We start from the raw sequence: 12,665 nt of genomic DNA, 5'->3' as shown, positions 1-12,665 counted from the left end.
TCACCACAGTGCTTAGCTATTATCAGGTTCAATTGTAACTGCATATACAGAACATCCTACACAAGCATAATACTTTAAACGTTCTGTGGGACTTGCATCCATCAGAGTTATGTCATTGAAACTTTACTGCCTTCTTTATAGTATATTTAGCTTGAAACTAGGATGCTGATGTTAGTCTTACTTTACTTAGGAGGAAAATATAGCCTAGTTTCATTTTATTCTTGGCTTGTCCAGCAGCATATGCTTTTTATATGAAAATGGATAGTCAATATTGGCTAATTAAAATTATAGATAATACATTCCCTTCACATCTTAATAGCTTTATTACTAGCTTTCATGTGCCTCATAAAATCTTATGATAATCACTTTACTTCATAACCAAATGCCTCCTTTTGTTAACTTGACCCACATAACGTGATATCTGGAAGAAGCTGTGCATTTTATTTTTTTCACTATATTGGGAAATAAGATTAAAAGGAGGAGTGTCTTTGAGACCTGTATCCTAACTGTTTAGTTTTCAAAAGAAGAAATGAAAAAAAAAAACAGCAAACTGAACATTACCTGATTCCTTTGCAACCCTTAGACGGCTCTCCCACTCATCAAAGGGTCCTAAACACTTTGCTAAAAACGTCTGGAGAGTAACACAGTCCAATGGTAACACGTGGTTATCAGCTCCAACACGTAAAATAGGATCCACCACTATGTAACCTCCTCCACTTTTCTCATTTCTAAGGGAAAATAAACCAAACATTTTTAATTAGTTAGAGGGAAAGTCATTAATTCAGTTTGATTCTATCTGGAAAGTTGATTGCCCATTTAAACCCCTCCCTCCCTTTCATCCAGGGTCTCAGGTAGCCCAGGCTGCCTCAAACTTACTATGTAGCTGAGGAAGACCCTGAACTCCGGATCTGTCTCTATATACACAGTGATGGGATTACAGGCCTGTGCCACCACACATAGCTAAAATATGTTTATTTGTAAATTGTATGTATGTATGTATGTATGTATGTATGTATGTATGTAATTTCCAGGGGCTGGAGAGACGGCTCAGTGAGTGATTATGAGCACTGACTGCTCTTCCAGAGAACCTGGGTTCAATTCCCAGCCCCCACATGGCAGCTCACAGCTGTCTGCTATTCCGGCTCTGGTGTGCCCTACACCCTCACACGGACATGCATGTAAGCAAAACACCAATGCACATAAAATAAGCATAAATATTTATCATTTAAAAAACTAACAAGGGTACAATAAAACATATATAGGTATTTTCTTTTTTATAATATGCCTGTCTCTATCTGCATGTAGGTGTGTGCACTTGAGTGAAGATGCCTATGGAAGCCAGCAGAAGGTGATGGATCTCCTGGAGCTGGAGTTACAGGAGGTAACTCTGATGTGGAGGTTGGAAACAAAACTTGGATTCTCAATGAGAGCAGTTCAAGTTCTTAACCACTAAGCCATCTCTGCAGTCCCAGAACAGGTATTTCTCTCCTTTCTCAACAACTATCCATTTCCACAGAATAAAATATGACGTCAGTAATGCTGATTTATGAGAAAATAAATATGCTAATGTCTATCAATAACATATCATTCAAATAAATAGTACCCTCCAAGCTAATGGCAGGAAAATCTTGGAGTTTAACTACATATAACTTGAATCTGCAATGGGCCACACAGTAACCTCCTCAAAACTGAATAATCACAGCCTAATCGTATCTCAAGAAAGCACTGTAGTTAGGCAGGTAGTACTCGCTTTTAATCCCAGCACTTGGGAGGCAGAGGCAGGCAGATCTCTGAATCAGAGACCAGCCTGGCCTACAGAGCAAGTAGGACAGCCTGGACAACACAGAAAAACCATGTCTCAAAAAAATAAAAAAGCAAAACAAACAAACAAACAAAACCCCTGTAAAACCTGCACCACCGTGGTTCTCACTGTAACAGTCACATAACTTAAGTAATAGAATACATTAACTCCTGGCTTACCCTTGGAGGAAGTAGTACTGGAAAGATCCAGACTGCTGTAGATAAAGTTTACAGTATTTATCAGAATCATCTTCTCTTTCTGTTGGGTTTTCCCAAGCCAAGGAACGGAATTTTTCTCTATTAAATGCTTCTCCAGGATATGGGTAATTTGTATACAGGGTAACAGATTTCCCTTGTAATGTCGGGCCTAATCGGAACTGTAGTTCAAACCCTAAACAAAAGCATTTGAATAAAACACTTTAATAAACTCACAGATGGACTTAGCATTCAAGCAGGTGTTTTACTTAAAACATTATAAAAACATGAGTTTTCAAATATCTTAAAATAATCTGCCATACCTAATGTTACTTTTGGAACTACCTGGCATTTTGATTTAGCTGAACTTTATATTTTAGCATATATAATAAGCCCTCTATAATGGTCTTCTCCGCAGAATCCCCCTTTCCTTTCCTTAGAATCTGATTTTCTATTCACACACTGTGCCCCTAATCCCTCCACCACTCCACTCTGCCCCTTCCTGTCGCCCCTCAACCACCACCTGTAGGTGGGTATCAAGCGGAGATCTCTGCTATTTCACAGACCACAATGGAGACAGTGAGTCTCTATGTCCAGAGAATGGGACTGTATGCAGAATTGGGAAATGTCAAAGGACAGCTGTCCTGCTGTACAGAGAAGCTGAGCAGACTGTAGTCTCAAGTATTATCCTGGAAGCTTTGCAGTGAATCTCTTACACCTGCTCAAACACAATATCGCGCCAGCGAAGGTCCAACAGCAGCCCCCAGGGATAGGAAGTATTAGCGTTTATTTTAGTATTTGGTGACTTCCTTACAGAGCTACCGCATGATGGATGAGCTAAAGCTACTGAACACATCGCTGAACTGGGAAAGGGTGTATGCAGCTGGTTCTTATGAGCCAGTATATATGTCAGCAATGCACTGATGCCTATACCTATACATCGAATGATCCTTAAAGCTTTGTGAATCCTGAGTCCAAGATGTGCCCACCAAAGTTAGGCTGTTTCTATGAAAGTGTCTCTAAGGCTTCTATTTTGTGTCACAAATACTTTGTTATAAGAGGGGGAATCACACACGCTATAGTTAAAATTACAGTTAGCTCACGAAAAAGTTTAGGTTGGTTTATAGAAGACTTTAAAACTTTTTTCTTTTCTTTTCTTTTTTTGAGATTATAGGTTCATAATTTAACCCTTCCTTTTCCTCCCTCCAATATATGCCTCCTTACTCTCTTTCAAATAAATAGCCTTTTTTCAATGTTGTTATACACATATACATACATACATATATATATACATATTCTTAAAAACATAAATGCAACCTATTCAGTGTTGGGAGAATAGCATGAAGGTCCTTGAGCTCAAAGATCTCCAGAGAAACCATTAATGTTAAGCATACTGCCTTCCCAATGGGAAAGCTGAAAAACCTGTTCTTCTGCCAGGAAGTTGGAAGTGATTGACAGCCTGGTGGTCATTGTTATCTGTAGGGCCAGGCCACATCAAGCTCCTAAAACCAGGATCAGAGGTGGCTAATAGCCCAAATGACATCTACACTCTTTATATGACTGAGACTAGGCCAGACTCTTAGACCTTAAGCTGGCACAGGTATTCTCTGGAACCCACCTTCTTGAAGAAAATGACCTGTACCCTGCCTGAGTTGAGTTTCAATATAATTATGCTTCTTTGTGCACTGATCACACTAGGAAACTTTTCTTCTTTCAAATTGTACTGGGCTTAAATATATTGGGAATAGACTCCTGTTACTAGACTCCCCAAAAGACATACAGGTTGATGAGGTCAGTCTGCATGGGGTTTTCATTCTCTCTCTTCATGTGCTTTGCTTCCCTATCTGATACCTACAGGGACCCCCCTTCACTGTCTACTCAGATCTGCAGAATATGGCATTTAAAATGTTTACACTTCCCCATAACTGAAAGAACTACCCCCTGCTAGTGGATTCCCATAAGGAAGCCAAAGAAGATAGATGGTGTGTGATAACTCCTGGACTGTGGTAATGCTAACCACTGGGAAAAACTGCCCCAGGCCTAGCTTGCTGCCAGGGCTCTGCTCAGACTGTGGACATATTTGGGTTGAGTGTCCTACTTTGCCTCATCAAAGTAAGGTCAGGCCCCAAGTTTTTCCTCTACAGAAAATCTGAGACCTGGGTCTGGCAGACAAAGGCCTATGCTGCTCTGTATGTATGACAGCCTACAACTACTGCCTCCACAGAAACTATGGAGATCGTTGGAGCCTAAGATGACTCATTTAGGCAATGGATCTCTGTCATTTTAATTGATACACAGACCATTTAGATTATATTTCCAGTAATAATCTATGCTTCTCAGATCTCTGAGGATACTGACTGACTAGCTTTAACTGCAACAAGAACGCAGCTCCCTTCCCAAGGCTTCAGCTGCCTTCTCAGTTCTCTTCATATGTAAAACTTAGTGACTACCAGGTCTTGACATAGTTTACCTTGTTACCAGATCCAAAGAAGAGATAAACTCACAAAACAGATTTCAATGTAATTTGTTTCACAATGACTGCCCTCAGTAATCAACCAATTGTATCTCCTGGTGAATGATTAGACAGAAGAATAAATAAATAAATAAATAAGGTATTTTAAGGTGTGAGGATATGAAAGCTTAAGTTGTGAGGGTCTGAGAAAATAATTGAGGTTCTAAGGTGTTTTAAGGTGTGTAGATGAAAGTTATAAAGGTCTGAGGATGTGAAAACTTAAATTGTGATAAGCAAGTGACTTAAAGTGTGCAAATGCAAGCTATTAAGGTATATAAATGTAGGTTGTAAAGGTCTGGGATGTGAAAGCTTAGTGGAGATTTAAAAAAAGTGATTTAAAGTATATAAAACATGAAAAACGCTTCAGATTTCTTTCACTACGATACCTCATTTCCTAGTTGCCTATAGTTCCTTGTGTAGGCTGAGGCCTCCAGAGCCTCCCCCCCTCCACGTTAGCATGCCTACTGGTGTCATCCTTGCTCAGCTCAGACTTCTTTACATTTATAAGAATATGACATTTTTTACTATACCAAGTTGATTAGCTACACAGGACATATAAGTTTTAAATATAGCTGGTTGTGGTGGCACATGCTTGTATTCCCAGCACTTGGGTGGTAAAGGCAAGGAAGATCAGGCATTCAAGGTTATTTTTGGCTATATAGCAATATCAAGGCCATCCTGAGCTATGTGGAACCCTGTTTCAAAAAACAAAATAAAATTTTAAATATGGGTGTATGTCAATTAATGATGAACAAGAGCCACAGAAGAAAGTTCTAATGAGTAAACTCTTTTGTTTGTTTGTTTTTTATTTTTTATTTATTTATTTTTTTGACACAGGATTTCTCTGTGTAGCACTGGCCATCCCAGAACTAGCTCTGTAGCCTGGGCTGGCCTCAATCTCAGAAATCCACCTGCCTCTGTCTCCCGAGTGCTGGGATTAAAGGTGTGTGCCACCACTGCCTGGCATGGGAGTGGAGGACAGAAGACTAACTGCAAGAGTTAGTTTTCTCCCACTACCATGTGGCTCTCAGGGACTGAATTCAGTTGTTAGGCTTCACAGTAGGTGCATTTACCCTGGGCCATCTCAGCCACCTTTTAAAGAGAGTGATGGTCACCATAAGCAATGAACAGATCAAGTAAGCTGGGGGAAAAAGAGTATATGGAAACAGGAGAACCCCTATGGCTAACTGTCCAGCTAGTCGAGCCAAATGGTGAGCTTCAGGCTCAGTAAGAGACCTTTTCTCAAAAGTTAGAGGCCACCTCCACATTCACACATATGCATTTACACCCAAGCATCTGTGAAAACATGCACACATAAACACACACACACACACACACACACACACACACACACAAACACACACCATTCTGGTATGAGGGATAATATAACTCAGTCTGTAAAGTGCTTGCGATCAAGCATAAGGACCTCAGTTTGATTCCCAGAATCCAGAGACTCAGCTAAACATTAGGCGAGGAGCTTGGGGAATCTGCTGAAGAGTGGGAGAAAGGATTGTAGGAGCCAGAGGGGTCAAGGACATCACAAGAAAACCCACAGAGACAACTAACCTGCGCTCACAGGAGCTCAGAGAGTCTGAACCAACAACCAAGGAGCCTGCATGGGATTGACCTAAGCCAGTTACTTAGTGGCTAAGACTATTGCTCTGACTGCTCCCACAGCTAATCCCCATCCTTCAACATTTCCCCAGGCCACCTTATTTACTGAGACATAACAGTATTGATATTAGGGTGATCAATAACCTCACTGACCAAGAGAAAGGCAAAATTGCTTGACACTTTGAATAAAGCTAAAAATGATCAATGTTAGAAAAGAAGGCGTGTTCAAAGTAGAGACACAGTGAAGGTCAGCACATGGCTAGTCAGCTATAGGCACAAAGACGTTCTTGAAGGAAATGAGAAGTGTTTTCCCTATGTAAACACGCTGCAGCATGCTTTAGTGGTCTGCATGAACAGCCAACGAAGCTCCTTTAGAGCAAGGCCCTAGCTAGCTCCAATTCTGATGGCCAAGGGGAACGAGGAAGCTGCAGAGGGTAGGGGAGACTGCTCATAGGCTTAAAAAAAAGGAGTCACCTCTCTGATATAAATCACCTCTCTGATACAAATGCCAACAGAAGCTGCAGCTGTGCTTCAGGTAACTTCTAAAAGTGATCAGCAGACAAGAGGCTTTCAGTTTAGCTGAGCTAGTGTCACATTGGAGCACAATGGCAGCCAGGTCTTCCGCAGCTTCAGATACCCAATGCCTAGCTCCAAAGCATCAGAGACAGGCTGAGTCCTCAACAGAGGACTCAGCTGGTGGCTCTTGGGCTCCACACGACTGTACTAAGTCTACTTTGCCTGTGCTCTATAACTAGGACAAGCCCTGGATGACAACAGTTTATAATAAGGATTTTCAGTATATTTTATGACTGTTTTTGATATCTAAGCCCAAAAAAATAAGCCCTTCTTAAACTATTATTGCCTATTGACAATGAGCTAGGCCAGTCCTCCAAAAGCCCTGGAGGAAACACAAAATGAGATTAATGTCATGCTTGCTAATATAACATGCTATAACATCTATAGCCTGGAGATGAAGGGGTAAAATTGACTTTACATATTTCTTATTTAAGGAATCAGTTTGTAAGCCTATAGCGTCATCAGTAGTGACTTATCTGCTGGATTCTAGATGCCATTAACAATATTTGTGACTCATGGGTGACACCAATGAGAAGTTGAGTTTATCGTCACAGGCAGCTGTGAGGGGTAGAGACTTTGGTAGGAAAGTTGGATACAGAATTGGAAGTAGTGTCTGAAAATATAACTGAATTGTTGCAACTTTAGGATAAAAGTTTAGTGAACAATTCTTATTGGTTTGGTTTGGTTTTTTGAGCCAAGGTCTTACTCTGCATTCCTGGCTGTACAAGAACTACCTATACAGATCAGACTGGTCTCGAGTGGGCAGGATCCTTTTGTTTCTTCTGTTCTAATGCTCCCATCACAGGTTTTGCTATGAAAACGAAGGATTTCTGATATTCTGTAAATCAGTTGATAATGGCACAGGGTTTGAGAAGACTGATAACCCACTTGGAAAGAAATTCTACTATGAATTAAAATGCTATCAAACAGCATCTTTCTGGAAAAAAAAGAATATGGCTGACATATAGAATGGGTAGACAACTATAAAATATACACCATAATACTAGCACAAGTGGGGTGAACAAACAGGTTACAGAATTATCAGATAGTTTTTTATATATTCCTGATTGGGAAAATAACTGTAAAATTAAAGTTGTATTAGTAATGAGATAGGTTTAAAGATAACTGCATGAAGGATTAAAACATAGCTAGTGTGTAGTGGTACTGTAATCCTAGAACTCAGGAGGCTAAGGCAAGTAGATCATAATTTCAAGACCAACCTGGGTTCATATGGAATTCAAAGCTAGCCTGGGCCTCAGTGAGATCCTGTCTCAAAGCTGTGTGTATGTATATGTGTGTGTGTGAGTGCATGCACTCAGTAGGCAAAGGCAGAATGACACCAGAAAGGCAAGGCTAGCCTAGTCAATGTAGCAAGTTCCAGGCCGGCCAGGGATAGAAAATCTCATCACAAAAACAAAACAGAACAAAACAAAAACCCCATCTCACAGCAAGACTCATCTCAATCAATAAATGAAGTACTACATTGTGATGTTCAGAATTATAAATATCTACATCTTCCTAAGAATAATTAAATTTACCATCAGGAAACGTAGTAACATCTGAACATTCACAAATGTCAGTGGTATTGTTGATATTTAAACAACTTGACTTTTAAGTTTATACAAATATTGCTTTAGTAATTACACAATGATTCAGAGAAACTGTAGTACAAAGGTTAAAACTCACCTAAACTTTCTCAAACAGTATTTGGAGCAACAGATTATCTCTCTCAAGCAAACTTGAGAGAGAAAAGAAACATTCTTCAAATGTTTATTTATATGTTGCAGACATGTACAATGTTCTTACAGACTATGTAAATTATGCCATACCAAAGTAAACATAAAGGGGCTGGAGACCCATTTTCAGTTCCCAACTCCAACATGTCGGCTATAGCCACCCTTTACTGCAGTTCTAGGGGGTCCAGTACCTATTCTGGTCTCTGTGGGGACCAGCATGTACAAAGTACACACACACATGCAGACAAAGCACTCAAGTATGACTGAATAATCACTACTTTTCAAAAGTTCACTATATTTTATATTTTTGGTTGTGAGCCTAGCCCTGAAGGGAAATTGACTGTGAGCCTCTATTACCTTTTCCAAGGATGTCTTTTTTGTTTTCAATTCATCTGACAAATTTAGAGCATCAGTGCCAATTCATATGTTACCAAATTAAATTACTCTTCAAAGAAAGGCATCATATTTTCTTTCTGTAGAGCATCAGTAAATGTCCCCAAAGCACAAAGCCACTCTAAACTGCTAAGCCAAATCACTGAAACTGAACAGGTTCCCAACAGTACACGAAATACCTCTGCTAAAATTAGCTTAGGTCACAACAGTACATGGTGTGGCTATCTTGTTAATGCTAACACTAAGAACACTTTGCTTGGATCAGCAGTAACCTTCCTGTAAGCAGCTAGCTAGGAAGACAAGTGATCACATTACTACTGTAAAGAAAAATTCCCCATTAGGGTCAGAGTAGATGGTTTCAAACAAGAAACCTTTGGGGACTGGAGAGGTGACTCAGCGGGTAAAAGTATTTGTTGCTCTTGCAGAGGGTCTGGATCCGGTTTCCAGCACCTGTATCAGGCAGCTCGACACTGCCTCTAATGCCAGTTCTGGGGGATCCAATATCCTCAGGCCTTCAGGGCCCCTGAATGCATATGCTGCAGACAAGCTCATGCTGCCAAGCAAACATACATATAAAATAAGCATTAAGTAAATTTTTAAAGGAAACACTTGTAAATGAACATTTAATTAATTAATTTGTTGTTGGTTTTTTTTTTTTTTTTTTTTTTTTTTTTTTGAGACATAGTTTCTCTGTGTAGCCCTGGCTGCCCTGGAACTTAACTCTATAGATCTTGAACTCAGAGATCCACCAGGCTCTGCCTCCCAAGTGCTGGGATTAAAGGTACATGCCACCATGCCTAGCTAAACATTTTATTAAAAAAAGAAAAGTAACAATTGGGCTCGAAGGTTGGCTCAGTGTGAAGGTTGGTTCAGTAAGAGTGCTTGATACCCAGGCTTGACAAACCTGAGTTCCCTCATGGAATATCACTGTGGAAGATGAGAACCAATTCCCAAAACTGCCTTCTGACCTCCACATGTTTTCATGTGGCCTGGGTGTGCCTACAGTCACAAATCTCTCTCTCTCTCTCTCTCTCTCTCTCACACACACACACACACACACACACACACACACACGAGCACACAGAGTAATAATGGTTAAATAAATAAACATCAAAATTCTGATTAACTTATATCAAAGATGGAAGAATTAATTTCAGGTTTGAGGAATACACAATGAGACCAAGAAAATAGGAAAAACTATAATTTGATTAGAACAGATAATTACTTGTACTTTTACTTGAATTTGAAGAATCTATAGAGATGAAAGTGTTGAAAGGGTTTGGGGACCAGTCAAGTATAAAAAAACAAGTATCACCAGTTTTTTTTTTTTTTTTTTTCCGTTACATTTGCTACCAACTTCTTTGATATCCCTGATATCATTAAGCTCTCATCTTTAATCTGGTATGTCTGTTCATTTGTTTTCTTTTTCATGTGTAATATATGTATAGGCATATGCTTCTTTCTGTGAGGGTGCACGTGGAAGCCATAGATTGATGTTGGGTGTCTTCAATTATTCTTCTTTGCCTTTTTTAAGATTAAAAAATTAAAGATTATTTTTATTTTATGTACATAGGTAAGAGTACCCACATGTATGAACATGCACCATGTGTGTGTCTGGTGCCCACAGAAGCTAGAAGAGGGTGTCAGATACCCTGAGACTAGAGTTACAGGAGGTTGTGAGCCTCTCTCTCTCTCTCTCTCTCTCTCTCTCTTTCTCTGTGTGTGTGTGTGTGTAAGAGCAGAAAGTGCTCTCAGCTGCTGAGGTATCTGTCCAGTCATAGCCACCATAGACTTTGAGAAGGGTCTTTCTCTGACATGGAGCTCACTGATGGGTCAGAGTGGCTAGCCAGCAAGCCCCCAGTTACAGGTACAAACCAATAAAGCCAGCTTATGTCAGGGCTGGGGATCTTCCTTGTGCTTGCCCAGAAAGAACTTTACCCATTGAGCCATCTCTACAGCCCAGTTACAACTCTTTAAGGAGGAGAAGGAACAGGGCTTCACTGTATAACTCTGGTTGGCCTGGAACTCTTATCTAGACAATGCGGACCTAGAACCCACAGAGGTCCACTCACCTCTGTTTCTGCATGCAGATAGGATAGATAGGGTTTTACTTTAAAGGCTCTTTGCTTTTATTTCTTGTCCCAATTTTCCCTCTATTCAATACTTCTTTCATATTGTAAATTGTCTCCTAAAATAATATTATAACATCATTATCACACACACACAAAAGATGGATTTACTGGCTTTATCTAGTGTTACAGAGTGAAACACATTAGTCTTAGGGAACCCTTCAGTTTGTCTCTTCAAGCAGCTTAGCTGAATTTCCAGCTTGGGCTAGTTTTCACTGGGTTTAAGAATTAGTTGGCTGGGAGGGGAGGGTGGTGGTGGGGGGCATGGGAGGATGGGAGAGAGGGAAAGAGGGAGGGAGGGAGAGAGAGAGAGAAGGAGGGAGAGGGAACTGGGATCGATAGGTAAAATAAAAATAAAAAAAAGAATTAGTTAGCAAGCATTTATTAAGTTTTGCACATGGCACTCAGTCTTTAAGAAAGCCCTGGCCTCACAAACCTCAGTTTCCAGGTGGGTACTCTACCACCACCAAGCTTCAGACATGACTTCACTGATGAGCACATAGCTGTTCAGTGATCAAACACAGAACAGAGAGAGCAAAAAATTAAAGGAAGCCTTTGCTAAGGTGGCAGCATTTTAAATGAAAATTGAGCACACAGAATGGCAGCAAAAGAGACAACATATACAGAGGGATCTGACAGGAGTGGAGATTTAAGCACAGGCATGAGAAAGGTCACCAGAGATGGAATGAACAGGACAGACTGGAAAGCTATAAAGATTCAGACACTGAGGACAGTGAACAGCAAGATTCAGTCTTGGCAAGAAAAAGTGCAGTGCCATTCAGAATGGAATGCCAGGCAGAAGCTTTAGAATCAGATACCCATAAATCAAAAGGGAAGGACTGAAGAAGATGACTTGGGCTCTCTCTCCTCTCTCCCTCTCCCTCTCCCTCTCCCTCTCTCTCTCTCTCTCTCTCTCTCTCTCTCTCTCTCTCTCTCTCTGTGTGTGTGTGTGTGTGTGTGTGTCTTTCTGTCTCTCTCTGTCTTTCCCTCATTTGGTTAGATGGATGAAACAAACAGGGAGACATACTAGAAAGGAATTACACACTTCAAAGAGAGTAACACTTAAAGAGGAGACATCACTAAGAATGCTTAAGAGTCTAGACTGGGAAAACTGAAGAGAGAGACATCACTGAGGTTTGAGAAAGGGGGGTGATTTAGAACACATAAGAGGAAAGTATAAACTAACAGAACTACCCCATGACTAGTCTACAGAATAGTGTCAGAACAAAGTTAAACTCCAGTGAGTGAACTATAAGCAGAAAGACCAATGCCTTGCTGCTACTTAGGGCTCAGTTACTACAAATTACTAATTTGCAGTCTTCAAACTGAATGCCACAGAAAAGTAACACAACTTTACAAGGATATTAATGCTGGATAATAATATAGTTTGTCCAACATTGGTTTACTAGCAGTCAACCAAAGGCAAGTTTGCCCCTCAACCCTCGTCATTATATCTGATTCAAAAGCTTCCAAGGAGAAAGTGACTCTTGAGGTCTTTGTTTCAAAGAGTCCTCAGTAGAGAGGCAAGAGATGAGGCCATGGGAAGGCATAACTATCTGATGGAAGATCTAGTTCTTTCAGGCTAGGCAAAGGTTCTATCCATGAGTGATGTCCCATGCCCTGTGGTTTCTGCATTAGGGGGTGGTTTGCAACAAAGTAAACTGAGCTACCATTGCTCTAACATACCATACATATTCTTAAACAACAAAA

At 40.3% G+C, this 12,665-nt stretch overlaps 1 protein-coding gene across 2 annotated transcripts in view; it reads right to left on the bottom strand.

Annotated features, from left to right (window-relative positions):
- The window catches only part of Agl (amylo-alpha-1, 6-glucosidase, 4-alpha-glucanotransferase), a 54,196-nt gene that overhangs the window by 40,435 nt on the left and 1,096 nt on the right, over positions 1-12,665 (bottom strand). For both annotated transcript variants that reach the window (XM_051185609.1, XM_051185610.1), the window contains exons 3-4: positions 1,981-2,191; positions 562-728 (exon numbers count right to left, since the gene is read on the bottom strand). In XM_051185609.1, the coding sequence (XP_051041566.1) occupies positions 562-728; positions 1,981-2,191 (378 nt within the window). The remainder of the gene's footprint in view (positions 1-561; positions 729-1,980; positions 2,192-12,665) is intronic.

The sequence above is a fragment of the Phodopus roborovskii genome, unplaced genomic scaffold, assembly GCF_943737965.1.
Source record: "Phodopus roborovskii unplaced genomic scaffold, PHOROB, whole genome shotgun sequence".
NCBI classification, from domain to species: domain Eukaryota; kingdom Metazoa; phylum Chordata; class Mammalia; order Rodentia; family Cricetidae; genus Phodopus; species Phodopus roborovskii.
The sequence above is the reverse complement of the archived record's forward strand: the minus strand, read 5'-3'. Positions and strand labels throughout refer to the sequence as shown.